The sequence below is a fragment of the Lutjanus erythropterus genome, chromosome 9 (assembly GCF_056507025.1).
Source record: "Lutjanus erythropterus isolate fLutEry1 chromosome 9, fLutEry1.hap2, whole genome shotgun sequence".
Taxonomy (NCBI): domain Eukaryota; kingdom Metazoa; phylum Chordata; class Actinopteri; order Lutjaniformes; family Lutjanidae; genus Lutjanus; species Lutjanus erythropterus.
This window is the reverse complement of record NC_139325.1, coordinates 24231075-24248011: the sequence shown is the minus strand read 5'-3', so window position 1 is coordinate 24248011 and position 16937 is coordinate 24231075. Positions and strand designations below refer to the sequence as shown.

The following is a 16937-nucleotide window of genomic DNA, read 5'->3' as shown; positions in this document are numbered from 1 at the left end:
GGATTTTTCTGCATTCAAGGTGTTTTCATTCATTTATAATCACCTGAAAACAAGAATCATTGTGAATTTGTTACCTTAGAATGAGCTGTTCATATCTAGAGAGGGTGGGAGTCCTCGTCCATGGAGGCTGCCATGTTGAACTACCATGTTACATACAGCCTTTTGTGGTTTTTGTGGCCACCGTAGATTCTGAGGTGAGGTGTGGGGATGAATGATTTTGAAAAAATATCTAAACCTAAATCCTACAAACAGGTCCTTCAAATGATAATATCCTGTGGTCGATCTTTGACACAAAGAGACTCCATGATACAGTTATCAGTCATTTATTGTTTTTCTCATGACATGATAGAAACATTCTGCCAACAAGGATAAATCTAAACGAAAAGGTTCTGATTTCTGTGATGCTACAGTCTAAAGTCATTCAAGTGCTGTGCTGTGACACAAGTTGAGGAGTCCACACACGTCATTCAGGACAGGATACACACATCCAAACACAGAGCGCGGCAGTCACAGTCAGAGCTCACACACACAGACCAGAAAAATCATGTTAGATATCAAAATACAGTCAGAGCCTGTCGATTTGAAAATATTTCAATATAGACAATCTCAAATGATACAGAACTGGGCTCTTACATTCCCTAAACATAACTGTGAATCAGTTTAGTCCATAAGTAAATAAGCTACTGTCACTTTCAGTACGAAAAACAAAAGCTATAAAAAGAAAAGTCAAATTTTAGGTCAATCCGAGCTCATAAAATAGACCTTTTCTCATTATTTCAGCTCCTTACCTTGTAATTCATCTACTTCCTTTAAAGAGATCCCTTTTCTTGAAGAGTGTACTTCTCCATAGTGTATTACCTACAGCAGATGGTGGTCGGCAACAGGTTTACCGATGTCAGAAGCCAAGCAACATACTGATGTGGAAAGCCACTTCACATTGTCCTTGGACAGTCTTTTCTGAAGGAAGAGTCCTTTGGCAAAAACAGTAATTTTACCTCAAAATACACAGGAGTTTCTGGTCTCTAACCGACTGAGGCAGCGGTAAACCAGCAACTCCTGTGTTCTGCAAGATAAAATTACTCTTTTTGCAAATAGAGTCTGGTGGCTTTGGAGAGAGTAATATTTGGCTTTTATAACAGTGGTTTCCTGATAGAAAAGTCTGTCTACAGACTGGGAGTGTGTCACCTGCAATCTACTGTAGGAAATACAATGCCAATGGAGAAGCGCCCCATTTCAAAAAATCCAAACTGTCCCTTTAATGTCACATCTCATCATTATTATGTCTGTGCAAATCACTCAAACAACACAGTTTAATGCCGGACAAGTAGGCCATCCACATTTTTAACTTCTGTCAGAATGGAAAACACCAAAATGTATTCACGTTATTGAGTCAAACAGCATAAGAGAACATTATTCCTCATAGCTTTGATGCACTTTGATTTCTCTTGTAATCTGAAAACATCGAGGCAACTGTGAGCATGTTTATCCAGCTGAAATGTCACACAAGTCCTTTTTGAAATGCTAAACAGCAACTATATAAAATACCAACTGGGACTGTTCAGACACCGAGACACGTGATCCTGACACGAACCAGCAGAACTTTACAATTCAACAACCGAAGACTCACATTCTGTAATTCTGAACTATTTACACATCGTTATCACTTGTTGAGGCTACTTAAAAAAAAGAAGATATAAAATTCAACATACAGTACATCTGAGGTGCTTTTACAAGGTGACAGTCAGTTATCTGCATATATGTAAGTTATGAGTCCCGGTTACACTTGCATGCAATGCTTGTCGTCCCATTATTCTAGGACAAATTAAGACAAGTGTAAAAGGAGGGCAGACATCTCTTACATTGCAAACAGATTTTTTTTTTAACCTGTTATAAAGGTGTTAAGCTCACCCTGTCAACAGAATTCTGCATAGTCTAAAATCACTTCAGCCACAATGTCCATAGTGGAGGACAAAGAAAGCAGGAAAATTATTAAATAAATAAAGCCAAACAAGAGATTTGATATTTTCAGGCCAAGTGCAAACGCAAAACAACATCATGTAGTCAGATCTCATAAATCACATTGAAAGGAAAAAATGTAACCATATTTAGCAGTTATAGTTCAATCAAGTACCAAAGTTTGACAGGATCAAGGCAATTAATTATCAACTCACACTGAGTAGTGAATATAAACCACCTTTAAAGGGATAGTTCAAATTATTTGAAGTGGGGTTGTATTAAGTACTTATCGACAGGCAGTGTATTAACTACAGTGGAGACTGACAGGCCCACACTTGGACCAGCAGGAGTCCTGGCGTTCAACACTTTTCCTCGCCATCAGACAGCCTTTTCTGATGGGAAACTGCTGTTATATAATCAAAATATTGCTCTCTTCAAAGCAACCACACTGCTTAAAGAAAAACAGTGATTTTAACTCAAAGAATGCAGGAGTTGCTGAGCATCTGCTGCCTTGATCTGTTAGTTTGTTTCTGTTATGGCGTGCATTCTGTGTTTAAAAAGTTAGTTTGGATTCACTAAAGTCACACAATAACACAAACAAACCAACAGATCAAGGCAGTGGTCGACCAGCAACTCCTGTGTTCTGTGAGGTAAAATGACTGATTTTGTCTATGGAGTTTGGTTGGTTTGGAGAGAGCAACATTTAGCTTATGTAAGAGCAGTTTCTCATTAGAAAAGGCTGTCTAATAGCACAGAGAAGCTTTGACAATATTCTAAATACAGGTGTACTTAAACTGATGTTGGATTCTTTTTTAAGTAGATGAAAAACCTTTTGCCGCTCACCCCATCCGCAGCAGTACACTGTCACATTGTGTATTACCTCCATCTACTGTAGGTAACACACTGACACTCGATAAGTAAATCCAAACTATCCCTTTAACTCTACAGATATGAGAGAAATTTTGAACACCAAATGAACTTTGCCCTTTCACTGCTGTCTCACAGTTTATTTGCTGAGATTTGTTGCACGCGTCTGGATAGTTACCCTCCGCGGTGGCGGCTCCTCGATGCTACGATTGGCCACGAGGTCCTGCAGCTGCAGGGCTCCTCCACCAATGAAGCAGAAGGCCGGACACACTGGAGCTGAACAATCCACATGTCCCTCCCACAGGATCCTCAACGAGTGGGCATCGTAGAAGGTGACGCGTCCTTTGTCACAGTCCAGGCACACTCCTAGTCGGGGTGGCAGAGGAGCAGTGTGAGGGTGAGGCATGTTGCTATGGCTGCTGTTGTGGGACTGGCTGTGGCTGTGGCTGTCCGCCTGGCTCTGCGTGTGACCGTGTCCTTGGGGAAGCAGGATTTTGCCCATGCCCATTGTGAGAAAGCAGAAGGGCGGAGAGTCCTGGCCGTCCTCCGCCCCGCTGTCGTGGCCACTGTCTGGGTCGCACCTGAGGGGAGGCGGAGGGGAGGAGAAAATTAGGCCGTACGAGAGAAAAACTAACTAAAGGAGGAATGTGTATCTAATGTTTAACAAATTTTAAAAAAATAACTTGAATAAAGGATGACCTACAGATGTGAATAATCCACTTGCAGTGCTAACTTTCCACCACAGTGCCTTCACATTTCTATTTTATACAAAGTTTGAAGACTGAAAAAAAAAACAGTAATATCATCATATTATCACCCGGGTTCAATTCTATATCTAGCTATACTACTAAAAAATAAAGGTAAACTAAAAGTTTAATTGAATAAAACTAAAGATATTTCCTATATATTTATTTTATTTTAGTAAGTACACAATATAGTTTCAATTAGTTTTCATTTTTTCTAAAGTCTAGTTTTTATTTTATTTCTGTCAACTAAAATGTTTTTTCACGCTTAGTTTTAATTTATATTAACTACAATTAACTACAATAACCTTGGTGTACACAGTATGAGTGTGCACAAATTTAACTGTAGAGGTCATGTAGTCATGAGTAGAGCTGGTTGTTGGTACTAATACCTTTAAAGTATCGATTGAAATGACCCAGTACCAAGTAGTATCAAAACTTCTCCAGTCAAACGATACCTGCATTCAATCCTTTTGGTACCCAGATCAGGAAAAAAGACTATTTATACAGTTTTGCTTGCAGCCAAATCACTGCAAGTGACAATGAACAACCTTTGAAAAAAGTATCGAATGACATACTTCACTGGTATTGGTATCACTTTAAGTGTACTGGTGTCGTAATTTACGGTACTCCGTGAAAGTGATTGAAATTTGTTAATGTTAGTTCTAATTCATTAGTCATACTTTAAAGCTGCACTAATACAGTACTTGTGTGAATGTGTTTGAAGGTTGTTCCATTGCCTCAAGTGGGCAAAAAATCAATGAAAAACCAATTAATGCTGCTTCAGTATATAGAAAGGAACAATTGTGGCATGTCTCCTAATGCTCTGTATAAGAGGTTGTGTCAGTGAATGAACTTACATCATCAAGAGCTCTAACAATCAACATGACAGACGTAGAGTCTCATTCAGATCTACATGGGTATGTGGCAGCGGTGGTGCATGCAGATGCTGCCTCTGGTATCTCCTTCAAAATCTGCTACATTTTTGTGTTAATGTGTTATTTTTTTTCCAGCTTTATTGCTGAAACATCACCTGTGACAGAAATACACTCAGAAAAGAAAGGAAAAGGAAGAGTGAGTTTTGGATTAAAAAGCAGCAAAGCCTGAGATAATCAATATGCACACAGCATCTTTAGACCACCCGGCCAGACCAGGTGGATGCACTGCTGTGGGTTGTGTGACCTCCCCAAGAGGCAAGAAGGAGAGCCAGTATAAGAGCCATGCTAACCCAGCTTGGACTTAAGACTGCTTCTGGCTTCTGTCTGGTCAGAAAAATGAAATGGAGGATATAGGACTCACGCCGGCCAAACAACCCAACATCAGAGACCGTTATGCCAACACAACACACAGCGACCTGCTCCACAGAAGGGGCCTGTACTATGAAACACGTTCTGCATACACAGGGTATCGTTTGGTGATCTGACTTAACTAAACCTGACAAAGAGAATTAAAGATAAGCAGCCACACGATGGTGGTTATCAACCAGTCTAGGCATGAGTGTGTTTACATTAAAGGTCAGCATTTACAGCATTAACAAGTCTAGTGGCATATTTTACATATGAAGAGCAAAGTATAGACAAATATGAAGAAGCAGGCTATCATAACCATAATCCAGACTGAAAGACATATAGCTGCAGCTGACAGATGCAGACAGCTGGCCAAAAAAAAAAACCTTGCTTAACTGTGCGAATGATAATGTATAATTATAGCACTTTTCAGGATACTCACAGGCACTTTAGGGAAGTTAAAATGATAATAATAAAAAGCACACTAAAAATATAACAACATCAATCACAAATTAAAAGCAGTTCAAGGCGTAAATTAATAGTCCTCTCAGCTGAAATAATCCTGGTGCTCTCATGCGCTCTCAGCTCAGTGTTTTCAGAAACGTGTTTTCAGCTGTGAAAAAACACATTGGACACAGGACCTTAAAATATCACTGCTCCATCATCAGAGCATGAGAAGGTCTGACTATAATTACATTTGTGTATTCACTGAAAATTAAGGTGTAGCTTAGATGTATTCTTATGGTGTGTGAGACAGGTTTAGCCGTACTCTCCCAGCTGCACTCAGTGCTGTCAAACTGATTTGGGAGACAAACATATAATTTTATACTACTGATCATCTGTCGAAATGTACGAAATGAAGATAATTTTATGTGAAGATGTTGGCCATATCATCATCCCTATCTTTGTGGTGCTGTTTAAATTCCACCTGACACAAATACAAATACAAGGAAAATAAAAACAAAGAAGGATCATTACATCACTGTAGAACATTTTATGCTCTGCTTGGTGCCAGATTTTGGTACCAGTTCTACTGAAGGACATGGGAGATGCACAGAGAGGCATACTAAACCCCAACATATCTACACTGTATGACCTTTGATGAAGAAATGCCTCAAGAGGAGAAAAGAACACACCTCTGAAAATAGCAAACCAATGGATTTTTCTATGTGCGCATTCATTTATTTGCTGCTGGCCTCCATATAGCATGACTGACATTGTATCTCCCATAACTGGCATCAAAATCTTTTTCTTGTTGTTTATGTATATAGGTAGATAAATAACTGCATATGTTGTTTTATTTTATTTCATTTTATCCTATTATATTCTGAATTTAATGATCTGTATTATACAGCAGCATGAAGGAGACAACAACTCTCATTTTGTTGTGCAACTCTGTGTTGTATAATGATAAATAAATTACTTTGATACCTTGATTTGTGGTTCAGTGCATTATATTTGGTGTCAAAAGACATAAATATTGGTGTTTGAAACCAACTTGTGGGTGACAATTAATCTAAAGCCCATTTAAAAGAGAGTAAGATTTAGTTACCGAGGGCTGGCCATGTCCTGAGGGAGATGAAACCACTCTTGTAGCTTTGCCTCCTGCCCGACTCCCACCTACAAGAGAGAATTTGGCAGAAAGTTTTGATCACATTCATGTTGAATCAGCACATAAGGTAAAGCTTAATCCATTTATCCCGACTTCCCTGACCAACAAGCATCCCTCTCACCTTTACCAGGTAGGAACCAGGCTCCACAGAGCATGCCCAGTAGTGTCTGCCCTGAGTGACAGCGAGGTCAGCCACCAGCAGGTCAGAAGTCAAGTGGCAAGAAGTGAGCGTGCGGTTGGCGGCCTGCAGGAGGGAGAGTCCTGGCACACTGCGGGCATAGGTTTGGCCTTTACCCAACGCCAGCCTGTCAGCGTGCAACCCCCAGCGTGAGTCCAAGGAGAAACTCAGCACTGAGAGGACGGGAAGAGGAGGCACACCAGGAGGGAGAGGGAGGTAAAGATGTTAGAGAGATGGCGAGGAAGGTAACAGAGAGGAGTCAGATGAGGGGAGGAGGAGTAAGGTCCTGAAGCTGGGACAGTCAGGCTATAGAAAGTCTGAGCACATCATGGTAAAAGAGCTAAAGAGCTGCAAGAGGAGAACACATAAGAGGCAGATAAGAGGAAAGGTGTAATCAAGAGGAAAAGTAGGAAGAAGTGGCTTTACCAGGAGGAGGAAACCGTGCGAAACAGAGTTATAGAATTCACTCTATCTGCATTTTGTTAAATACATTTTTGATAAAATGTTAAATGTTTGATTTGTGAAGGAATGACATTAAAATAAATAATGGATGATAAAAAGTAACAATGACAGACCTGCACGAAGAAAGACAGAGGCAGAAAGAGTCTGACTGGAATGAAACTGGAATGCAGAACAGAAAAACAGGAAGGGTTGGTGCAGAAGCTAAAATAAAAAATAAAGTGGGAATGGGGAAAATAAAGGGATGGAGAGAAAAGAAATAGCAAGATTAGTCAATCAATTGAAAAAAGTCCAGAAAACAAAAAATCCAATTTAAAGGGATAGTTCAGATTGTCTGATGTGTCACTGTATTACTACAGTACATGCTACGGTAAATGCCAGTAGACACTCTAGGAGCAGAGATCAGTACCAACACAGAAGCTACACAATGTACTGCTGTGGACGAGGTCAACAGCAAAGGGTATTTCAGACACTTAAAAAAATGTATATCACTTTGCTATATTTAGAATTTATATTTAGAAAAACTCCACAGGCAAAATCAGTCATTTCACCTGGCAGAACACGGGTGTTTCTGGTCGATCACTGCCTGATCTGTTAGTTAGTTTGTTTTATAGTGTGACTTTGTTGTTTAAAAAGGATGGTTCGGATTCACTGAAGTCACACAATAACACAACCAAACTAACCGATCGAGGAAGAGGTAGACCAGCAACTCCTGTGTTCAGCACGGTAAAATGATTGATTTCAGTGATGGAGTTTGGTAGATTTCCAGAGAACAATACTTATATAATGGCGGATTCCCGTCAGAAAAGGCTGTCTGACGGCAAAAAAAGGAGTTAAAATATTTTAAATAGCTTACACTGATAATAGATAAGTTCCTCATATAACTCCACTGAATTGAACTAAATCTAAACTACCCCTTTAAAATACTGAATCTGCCAACAGCTTTTTCTTTGTTACCAATGCAAACCAACATGTTTCACAAATTTCAAAACGAAAAAATCCTAATCTTGAGCCATATTACTTATTCTACAAGCTATTTACAGTAGACTTCTTTCATATATACACATTGATTCAGTGAATCTGCATTGGAAACAAGGACTGGGCTCATTTTTTTTAAAGGAATGGAAAGATGAAGAGTTTTTTGTTGTGAATGAAATATAAAAATTAAAAAAACATAATGTTTTATAACACATGTAGATATCTCACCAGGTGCTGGTGGAGTGTGGAGGTAAACCTCTTCACTGTACTCTCCAAACCCAGCCTTGTTGCAGCCTCTCACCCTGAGCACATACACACAGTCCATCTGGAGTCGATCAACCACAGCATTTGTCCCTCTAACTTCATCCAGACGCAGCCACGCTGTCGCAGCATTAGGGGACCTGATGCCGCCCCACGTAGCTGCAGCTCCTCCCGCTCGTCGCTGGTATTCAACAGAGAAGTGCCAAGCTGGGGCTGAGTCCTGAGGGAGGCGCCAGCACAGAAACAGCTGGTCATAAGCAAGCGTCTTCTGAGTGTCAATGACTGGAGCCAGTGGAGCTGTGGGGGAAACAAAGAGGCAGAGAGATGCAGGCTGCATGAAACTTATCTTAACTGGAAGAGTGCAGATTTCCGCCAGGCAAACCGAAAAGAAAATTCAGACGTCATCCCTTTGCAACACTTGGACTAGAAACTGCAATTACATATTTTTCTCAGTAACCGTAACAGATAACAGTTACATTTATTTTGTAATTCAATTACATGTAACCAGGCTCACTTCCAGAATTAAATGACTGGGAGTGCATCTGAAATTAGTGGGGATGCAATAGTAGCAACAGCGTGTGCTGGCAACAGCAATGAAAAACAGTGTAGGTGTTGTAGGTTTGTGTGTGGTCAGATTACGCTGAAACACAGCTGCAAAAAAGTTGATGTAAACAGTTTACTTTGAGTCTAAACAGCACCAATGATATGATAAATCCAGAGCCCCTGAGAAGTGTCAACCCAGAGTGCAGTGTCATTACGCACGACTGTTGACTGTGTTAACTTCACTGAATCACCACAGACAGCTGTGGACACCACATCCATGACCTACCATTATGTGCTTGCCATTTATTATTTGTATTTCAGCTGAGAATGCAAAATATTAATCTGAGGGTGCAATGCATGATTTTTACAAACGGGCCTCCGTGTAACTAGTGACATGTAACTAGTTACTGTCCAACATTGCTAGTAGGTAAGCCTTGATATGAGCCTAGCAGTTGCTGATGACTTGCAGCCTCTACTTCATTTTAAGAGGAGTGGGGAGTCAGCAGGCAGTATAAATTATATATAGCTTTATATGGGTTTTTCAAGGTTTTTCAAAAACTGTGAATCACCGCAACTACCAGACCACCAGAGGTCCTTGAGCATACAGTCATAAATGTGCACAAAAAATAGAAAGCTCTTGAGTCCAGTAGTATGGGAGATTTGCTGCAGACAAGCTGCAGGCAGGGTCATGTAAACACACACACACACCATCGCATGATCTTACACCTGGTGGAAATAATTAAGTAAAATTTCACATTTACACAGATTATATCACAGAAACAAAGGAGCCTACCACGTATGAACTCCAATTCCTGGATGAGCTTGACCTCTTTGGAAGCGTCTAGGTGAAAGTGTCTGAAGGAGGGATCAGCAGAGAGGGTGAAGCACTGGAGGTTTTCTATGGCCTTCATCAGCCTGCAGGGGGAGACATAATATGATACATAATATGATAATATTTTACATAAAATGTAAAAAATGGATAAAGGTTAAATGAAGATATGTTGCCAAACTTAGGTTTCAGCTGAATCAGTGTGTGTTACCTGTTGTGAGTGATTCTGGCAGCCTGCACAAAGCAGGGTGCATCAGTTTCCTTCAGCAGCTCCTGAGTATAGGCCATCAGGCCTGCGTGCTCCAGCAGGCCTCGCCTTTCTGAGACCTGCGCAGACAGAGCCTCCTCCCTCCTGCTGCGGGATCCCTCCAGGGCCAGAGCCAGAGCCCCCTGACGCTCTGCTACAGCTGCTCCCAGCTCTCGGATGCAGTGGGTCAGCTGATGCAGAGCCACGGCGCTGTTTGCCTGGAGAGGGACGGAGGAGACCCCAAAGAGTGGGAGGATTAAAAGTGACAAACACAGAGACGATGTATTAGCTATTGCTACCAGAGAAGTGTACCACTAGAGCCACAGGCCTCTAGAGGTCCTACTAATACTATACGTCCCTTCAGTTGCAGCTGTAGTTAAAGCAGCCATTCTCAACCAGTGAGCCAGAGTGCCATCTAATGGGCCACAGAGGTAGTGATAGTGCCAATGGTTAGATAAAAACAGCCCCAGTAAAAGCTCCAAAATGTGTGGTGAGGAAATATGAATATTCTGAATACATTAAATATAACAGCATAATTACTCCCCATTTTTGGACATGTTATTTCTCTTTTATTTGGGAAGGTGGTTGTGAATTTTTTTTAGTAACAAACAGAAGAGGGTTGGGAAAAAGGTTGGGAGACCCTGAGTTAAAGTTAACTAGCAGGGTAGACTGGGGATGGATTCGCATTAAAAAGCAGAATAAAAATTTAGTTTCCTCTAAACTGCAGCATGTTGTTGATCAGTGTCTAAAATACTGCTTTTTGTGAGCAACATGCATTCAGCCCAATGCCAACATACTGGTTTAAACCTGGTATATAAAAGAAAAGTATATTGTATATTGTGGTAAGTAAGAAAATAGTGCAAAAGAAAAAAAGACCACAGCAGAGTGTTGAAGTATCAATAACAGAATATCCTTTTACCCACAAAGGATGGTCAGTTCCATTAAACCCAGCAACATATTGCAGCAGAGTCCTTTACAAATACTGTTGAGCCTGTACAAAGCTACATTGTTAGGAAACTTACAGACACTTTTGCAAAGCACAGAAAAGATAGTTCACCTCCATCTGTTTGATGGCAGCTTCCAGTTGATCGATCTGACTCTGTATTGTCTCCTGGTTGGCGAGGATGAAGTTGACTTCCTTGGTGACTTTGTCCTGTAAAACCAAGACAAAAGCTGATGGCTGCTACCATGAGAATCTTAACACAGTTGAAACAGACTACACACAAACTCACCTTGAGGGCCTGGTAGGCCTGCGCGATAGGCAACACTTTGTGTCCATGGTGGACACGACGGAGCTTACAAAGTGGGCAAAGTAACCTTTGGCAGTTACGGCAGTACCACTGCAGTCTCTCCTGCTCATGCTCTGTGCATGTTAGGACCTGAAGCACAAAAGAGGATGAAGTAACAACAACAATAGAAGAGGAGCTCCTGTTTATGATGCACAAAGTACAAAAACATGCAGACCTTTGGCCGGAAGTTGTTGGTGGGTAGGATGTGTTCGTGCTGAGCTCGAGGGGTTCCCCAGGGATGGTAGAGCTTGAAACACTCATTGCAGAAGTTGGACTTGCAGTCAGCACAGCCCTTAGTGGCCTCCAGAGACTGAGGAGGCTTACAGAAACCACACATGATGGCTACGCTGCCCAGACTCACTGTGTGCCTGTACCTAAAGGGCAGACAGGGGCAACAGGGAGATAAGAGCTGGACTAAAACAATTCTGCAGCAGATGAGAAAGAAGGAAAGAAAGAGTCCTTTAAACTTAAGGGGATAGTTTAATTTTCTTGAAGTGGGGTTATCTGAGGTACTTATTTATAGTCAGTGTAATACCTACAGCAGATGGAGATCGGTACGCCCCCAGTTTGTAGGAGCAGCAGGAGTACCAGGGTAGGAAGCTAAGCAATGTAATGGTGTGGACACAGTCTGCAGCAAAACATAATTTAGCAACCTAAAAACATTAACAGTAGTTTACAACATCAATTTTAATTTAAGTATACGCAATATTTAGAATACTTTGACCACCTTACTTTGCTATCAAACATCTTTATGTCTAATATCACTAATATTGCTCACTCCGAAGCAACAAGACTTCATAGGCAAAATCAATGTTTTTAACTCACAGAACACAGGAGTCACTGGTCTGCTGTTGCTTCAGTCTGTTAGTTTGTTTGTGTTTTTGTGTGATTTGGGTGTTTTAAAAGCACACTTTACATTTACCAAAGTCACACAATAACACAAACAAACTAACAGATTGAGGCAGCGGTAGACCAGCAACTCCCATGTTCTGCAAGGTAAAATGACTGATTTCACCCATGGAGTTTGGTTGGGCTGAAGAGAGAGCGATATAAGGCTTATAAAACAGTAATTTCCCATCAGAAAAGGCTGTCTGTTGGCAAAGTGAAGTGCTGAAAATATAATGCATACTAGGGGCAAAATTTCTCTAAACAAATCATTCTTGTGCATCTTCTGTTCGTATTTTGTGCAAACCTTACTACTTTTACTTTTACCGTAGTACTTAAGTAAAGAGGGGCAATAAAGTAAAAATTAAGTAAAAAGTTCTAACTAAGGTACTAAAGTACAGTCCAAAGGTAAAAGTGTACCAGCTTAAGTGCTGGTACTCCTCCCTGCTTCTCTAAAGTGTGAGTGCTGACTGCCATCTTCTGTAGGAAATACACTGACTATTGATAAGTACCTCACACAACGCCACTTCAAATTACCCAACTATCCCTTTAAGAAAGGGAATACTGAGCTCATCTGAGTTTGCCCTGCTCTCTTTTCAGTAGTTACGAGTCCAACTCTTTAACTGCCTGACCTGGATACATCACCAGCAGCTGCCTTGTTAGTGCATCTTGCGCAGTAAAACATGCACCGTCACACTTTCCTGACCAACACAACCACTGCCTGGGGAGGAAGCAGCTGCACTCATCAAACTGCTGTGTGTGAAACTGGGAAGCTGCCTATCCCCATAACTCTCTCTGTCTCCCCATCTCAGAACACTTTTCTCAAACGCCGCTGCTCTCACTTTGATCTTCAGTATTTGGACTGATAAGAGAGCAGGATGATTAACATTAAAGGAGGGCGAAGAGTATTTCAGTCTAAACTTCCTCCACAAAACTTTAGTAAAAACCATTTCACCGGCGTTGTTGTCGTACAGTACACTGCAGTTTTTGAGCTGTCCCTGCAGTCTGCTCTCAGGCTTAGCCTTGGATCAGGCGTAAAGGAAGGATTCATTATTGAAACTCATTCCAGCCAATGATTTCCTGTCTCATCTATAAAGCAGTATTGACTAAGCCCTTCATTCGTTTGCCTTTCTTCATTGCCTGCAGGATTGGTTAAAGGGCTTTTTTTTGTTTATGATTTTTATTAATGAGCTGATGATGAGACATTATTAGAGGATGAAATAACAACACAAGTTATGTGTATCAGCTCTGACTATACCTGACTGTGCTTGTGATCCTGCCTGCTACAGTATATACACTATTTATGTTGTTTGGACGTATGCATACCTCTCCACAATCCGCTCCAATGTGAGGTTGCGGAGGCAGTCTGTCAGGCCTCTCTCTCCGAGCTCCACGTCCTCCTGACAGGAAGGACATGGAAACAACATGGGGGGATGGGCTGCGTCCTTCCGCCGCCGTCCTGGATATGTCCCGCACACTGGGAAAAGGATGCAGGTGTGCAGAGGAGAAAAAATGAAGGAGAAAGAGATATGGGTAGAGACACAGAGGAGGCTAAAGTGAGTGTTTATGGGATGGAAGATTTGTCATGGAGACTGTTAATGAGGGAATTAAGAGACACTGCTGAGAAAATGTAAAATAAAAAAGACATGTCTGGTTGCATAAAACCACTTTGGCTAATATTTCCATTAAGGATACTTTAGGAAGAAATAAGTTGCATAAATTCAGCTTAAGGATTTCCTTAGGATTTTGGGAAAACCCTTTAATTTGATTCAGTTTGCCCTTAAGTATTCCCTTATGCATTGCTAGAAAGTTCTTGGTAACCATTTTTTAAACAGACTCATAACAGTCCCTTAAAAATGAACTAATTTGTGGAACATAAGACAATGGCTAAATTAATGGTGATTGAAGAGGATGAGGAGATACCAAGCCACATTTTTCAGAACAGGGAAAAACCCGCTGGACACTATGATTAATGTGCAACTTTAAATGCTGGGAAAGCCTTAGTCTAAACACTTAGGCAAGGAGACAACCTAAGAGGTTTTATGCAACACTCTGAACTGAACCCTTTATCTTAGGGAGATACTTCCCCAGGGAAAAACTTAAGCTTGAAACTTAAATGCACATTATGTGAATTATGTTGCAAGGGGTCTCTCTCACAATAAAACAATAAATAAAGATGTAATTTGGTGACCTAGTGAAGTAGCATGGGATCATGGCAGTTGTTGTCCTCACTTTCAAGTAACCACCACAGCTGGTGAAAATCTATCCGACACGACTCGGCCAGGAATCATACTCATGTAATAATAAAGTTTTATTCACAGTGCAGTTAGTCACATGTGCTGACTTCCTTCCTCACTCACTGATGTATCTGGGCATATCCTGTGGTTTTCTGGGAATTATAGTAGGATAAATATAGGATTTACCAGATTTCTCTTTTAACATGGTTTGAAACATTCGGGAATATGTAAGTACACAGCTCAACAAAATATATAACATATGTCTAGTATTTTTAGACATTTTGAAGCAGAATGTTACATATTTTTTTGCTTTAAGGTGGTTTATGTAACCATGGCCAGAACTCTTGGTTGGTTGCAACTATTTTGAGTCAGTATATATACATTCATTCATATACACATTTAGCACAGTGATAAAGGTTAGTTCACTGTGGAGGAAACACATTTGCTTATACACACTCTGAAAAAACACCTGTTCGACAGATGCTTACTACCTTTCCTGCCTCCTTGACTGTCTCTGCCTCTGTAACCTTTGCTCTACATACACATAAATAAGTGATGACATGAATGCATAAAGATCTGGATGTACAGCAGGGTGCTGATGTGTCAGCTACATCACCTATGAAAGTCATGCTCAGATGCTTACATGGCAACATCATTTTTGCATTTTTAAATGATGATGTCACTCTTTAGATGACTTAATGCTGAGATCATTCAGTTTTCCTCTCTTTCCGCCACTTAAAATTCACATTAATTACACAAAACCAACACATGCACACATATAATCTCTACATGCTTCATCCACCTGTTCTAAGAACCCGCTCCAGGCGGTCAGGGGTCCTGGGTGGGGGTCTTCGTGCCTGTCGCGGGGAGCGAGTGTTGGGTGTGGAGGCCGGTGAGTTGGGCTCTGGAGGGAGATCTGGAGGAGGATATCCTCTTTGTACCAACACCTCAGCCGCACACAGTAGACACACACTGTGCTGGCAGGGCAGGAGGATGGGCTGCTTCACCATCTCATCACACACAGGGCAATGCAGCTCCTGCTCCATGCTCTTCATGTTGGACTGCAGAGGAGAAGAGAAGAAGTCTGAGTCACTAGAATAAATAAGGAATCCACTGCTCTTTACATTCTGCACCTCCTGTGACCTGAAAAAAATGTATATGAGACGTGTAGGAGTCGAGAGTGAGAAGGGGAGCTGCAACAGACACTGCTTGTGTATGCTGGTATTGGATACAGAGCACAGGGAGGGCAAATGTGGACAAAACATGTTTTTCCCTTACTTCAGGTGTTAGCCAGTCTCTAGCATGAAAAATGCAGCTTAGCTAGCTCTGGCATGGGATAACACGGCATAACTCTGGCATGGGATGGTTTGGTAACCGAGTGAAAACCTTTATCCAAAGGGGAGGGGAAATTTTCAGATCAATAAAATAAATATAGCTCTCAGTTTGTGGCTGCAGGCCTCAGTTTTACTTCAGCATCACTGGTTGTAGGGCCCAGTTCCTGTGTTGCAGCTGCTAAACGCAGCATCCCGTTTCTATGACAACGCGTATCATCTCTGCCTTCTCATCATGTGCGGCCCTCGGTAAGCAAAGATTGAAGCTACTGTTAGCCAATATATTTTGTCAATCAAACATTAAATATACACTGTTTTATCTGCTTTAACATTTAGGTTTTTGTTTTGCATGTGCTATTTGTGGCCTTGCTTTCATGTTTCCACCCACAGCGCTAGAGCTTAGCTGAAAACCTCTTTTTGGTTCAATAAATGCTAAAAAAAAAAATGCTCTGATGGAAAGAAATGCTTCACGTTGCTTCATCACATACGCAACCTGTGCATCCAGCCAGGTCGAGAGGAGATAAGACAAAATTGTATGGTTAAATGTGAATATGGGTAACAAAAGATAGTAATGATGTATCATTAAAAATAGGCACACGTGGCTGAAATAAATAGCGTAATAAAACGAGCGTCATACTCACACTAATGCGAACCAACGCGTCCATGATAGAGGTGAAGGTTTGTAACTCCGCTTCTGCCTCTGCCATGCCTCCACGATGCCAGCGCCTCTGCGAGAGAACAAATAAACCCCTTTTTTGTACCTGGGGAAAGCTGCCACGGACAGGTTGTGTCGCACCGTAGAAAAGCCACCCTGGGCCTTCACCGGTGAATCGTTACAACAGATTTGCTGTCGGTGGTTTCCTCTGCTTGGTGCGTGCTGTTGCGCACACACCGACTCTGTGCTGTCTGACTCGAAGAAACGAGTCGAGTCGTTGTACAAATAGGTTGGTAAGGGAGGGGAGGGGGGGTGATGGAGGGGTCTGGTTTAGGCTATATCGTAGCCGCATTGCCCAAGGAACGATTCACATGTTAAATTGTTAAAAATGGGCCTTGGTAGTATTATATTACAGCAACAGCTATTTTATTTTAATATATTGTACATTATATTGCGTATTTGACCATGTAAAAACACCGTAATACTCTTATAATAACGTCTGATGCAGGTTACTGTGCGATAATAAAATGTGTTTGAAACGCATGGCTTCATTCTTGTTTCCTCTCAACAGCCTCAGCAGC

At 41.3% G+C, this 16937-nt stretch overlaps 1 protein-coding gene across 1 annotated transcript; it reads right to left on the bottom strand.

Annotated features, from left to right (window-relative positions):
• Positions 1-307: 307 nt before the first annotated feature.
• Positions 308-16598, bottom strand: trim46a (tripartite motif containing 46a). The gene is made up of 12 exons (XM_084726780.1): positions 16343-16598; positions 15173-15431; positions 13460-13610; positions 11424-11622; positions 11192-11338; positions 11017-11112; positions 9924-10177; positions 9677-9798; positions 8308-8637; positions 6586-6815; positions 6405-6472; positions 308-3404 (listed from the first exon to the last, which is right to left on the bottom strand). The coding sequence occupies exons 1-12, from the start codon at positions 16406-16408 to the stop codon at positions 2963-2965; spliced, it is 2364 nt and encodes a 787-aa protein (XP_084582906.1). The 5' UTR covers positions 16409-16598; the 3' UTR covers positions 308-2962.
• Positions 16599-16937: the final 339 nt, after the last annotated feature.

Coding starts and splice junctions, on each gene's coding strand:
- trim46a (XM_084726780.1), bottom strand. CDS start 16,408: ATGGCAGAGGCAGAAGCGGAGTTACAAACCTTCACCTCTATCATGGAC. Junction 13,611..15,172: donor GGAGCGGGTTCTTAGAACAG/GTGGATGAAGCA, acceptor TCCTTTTCCCAG/TGTGCGGGACATATCCAGGA. Junction 11,113..11,191: donor AGGCCTACCAGGCCCTCAAG/GTGAGTTTGTGT, acceptor TTGGTTTTACAG/GACAAAGTCACCAAGGAAGT.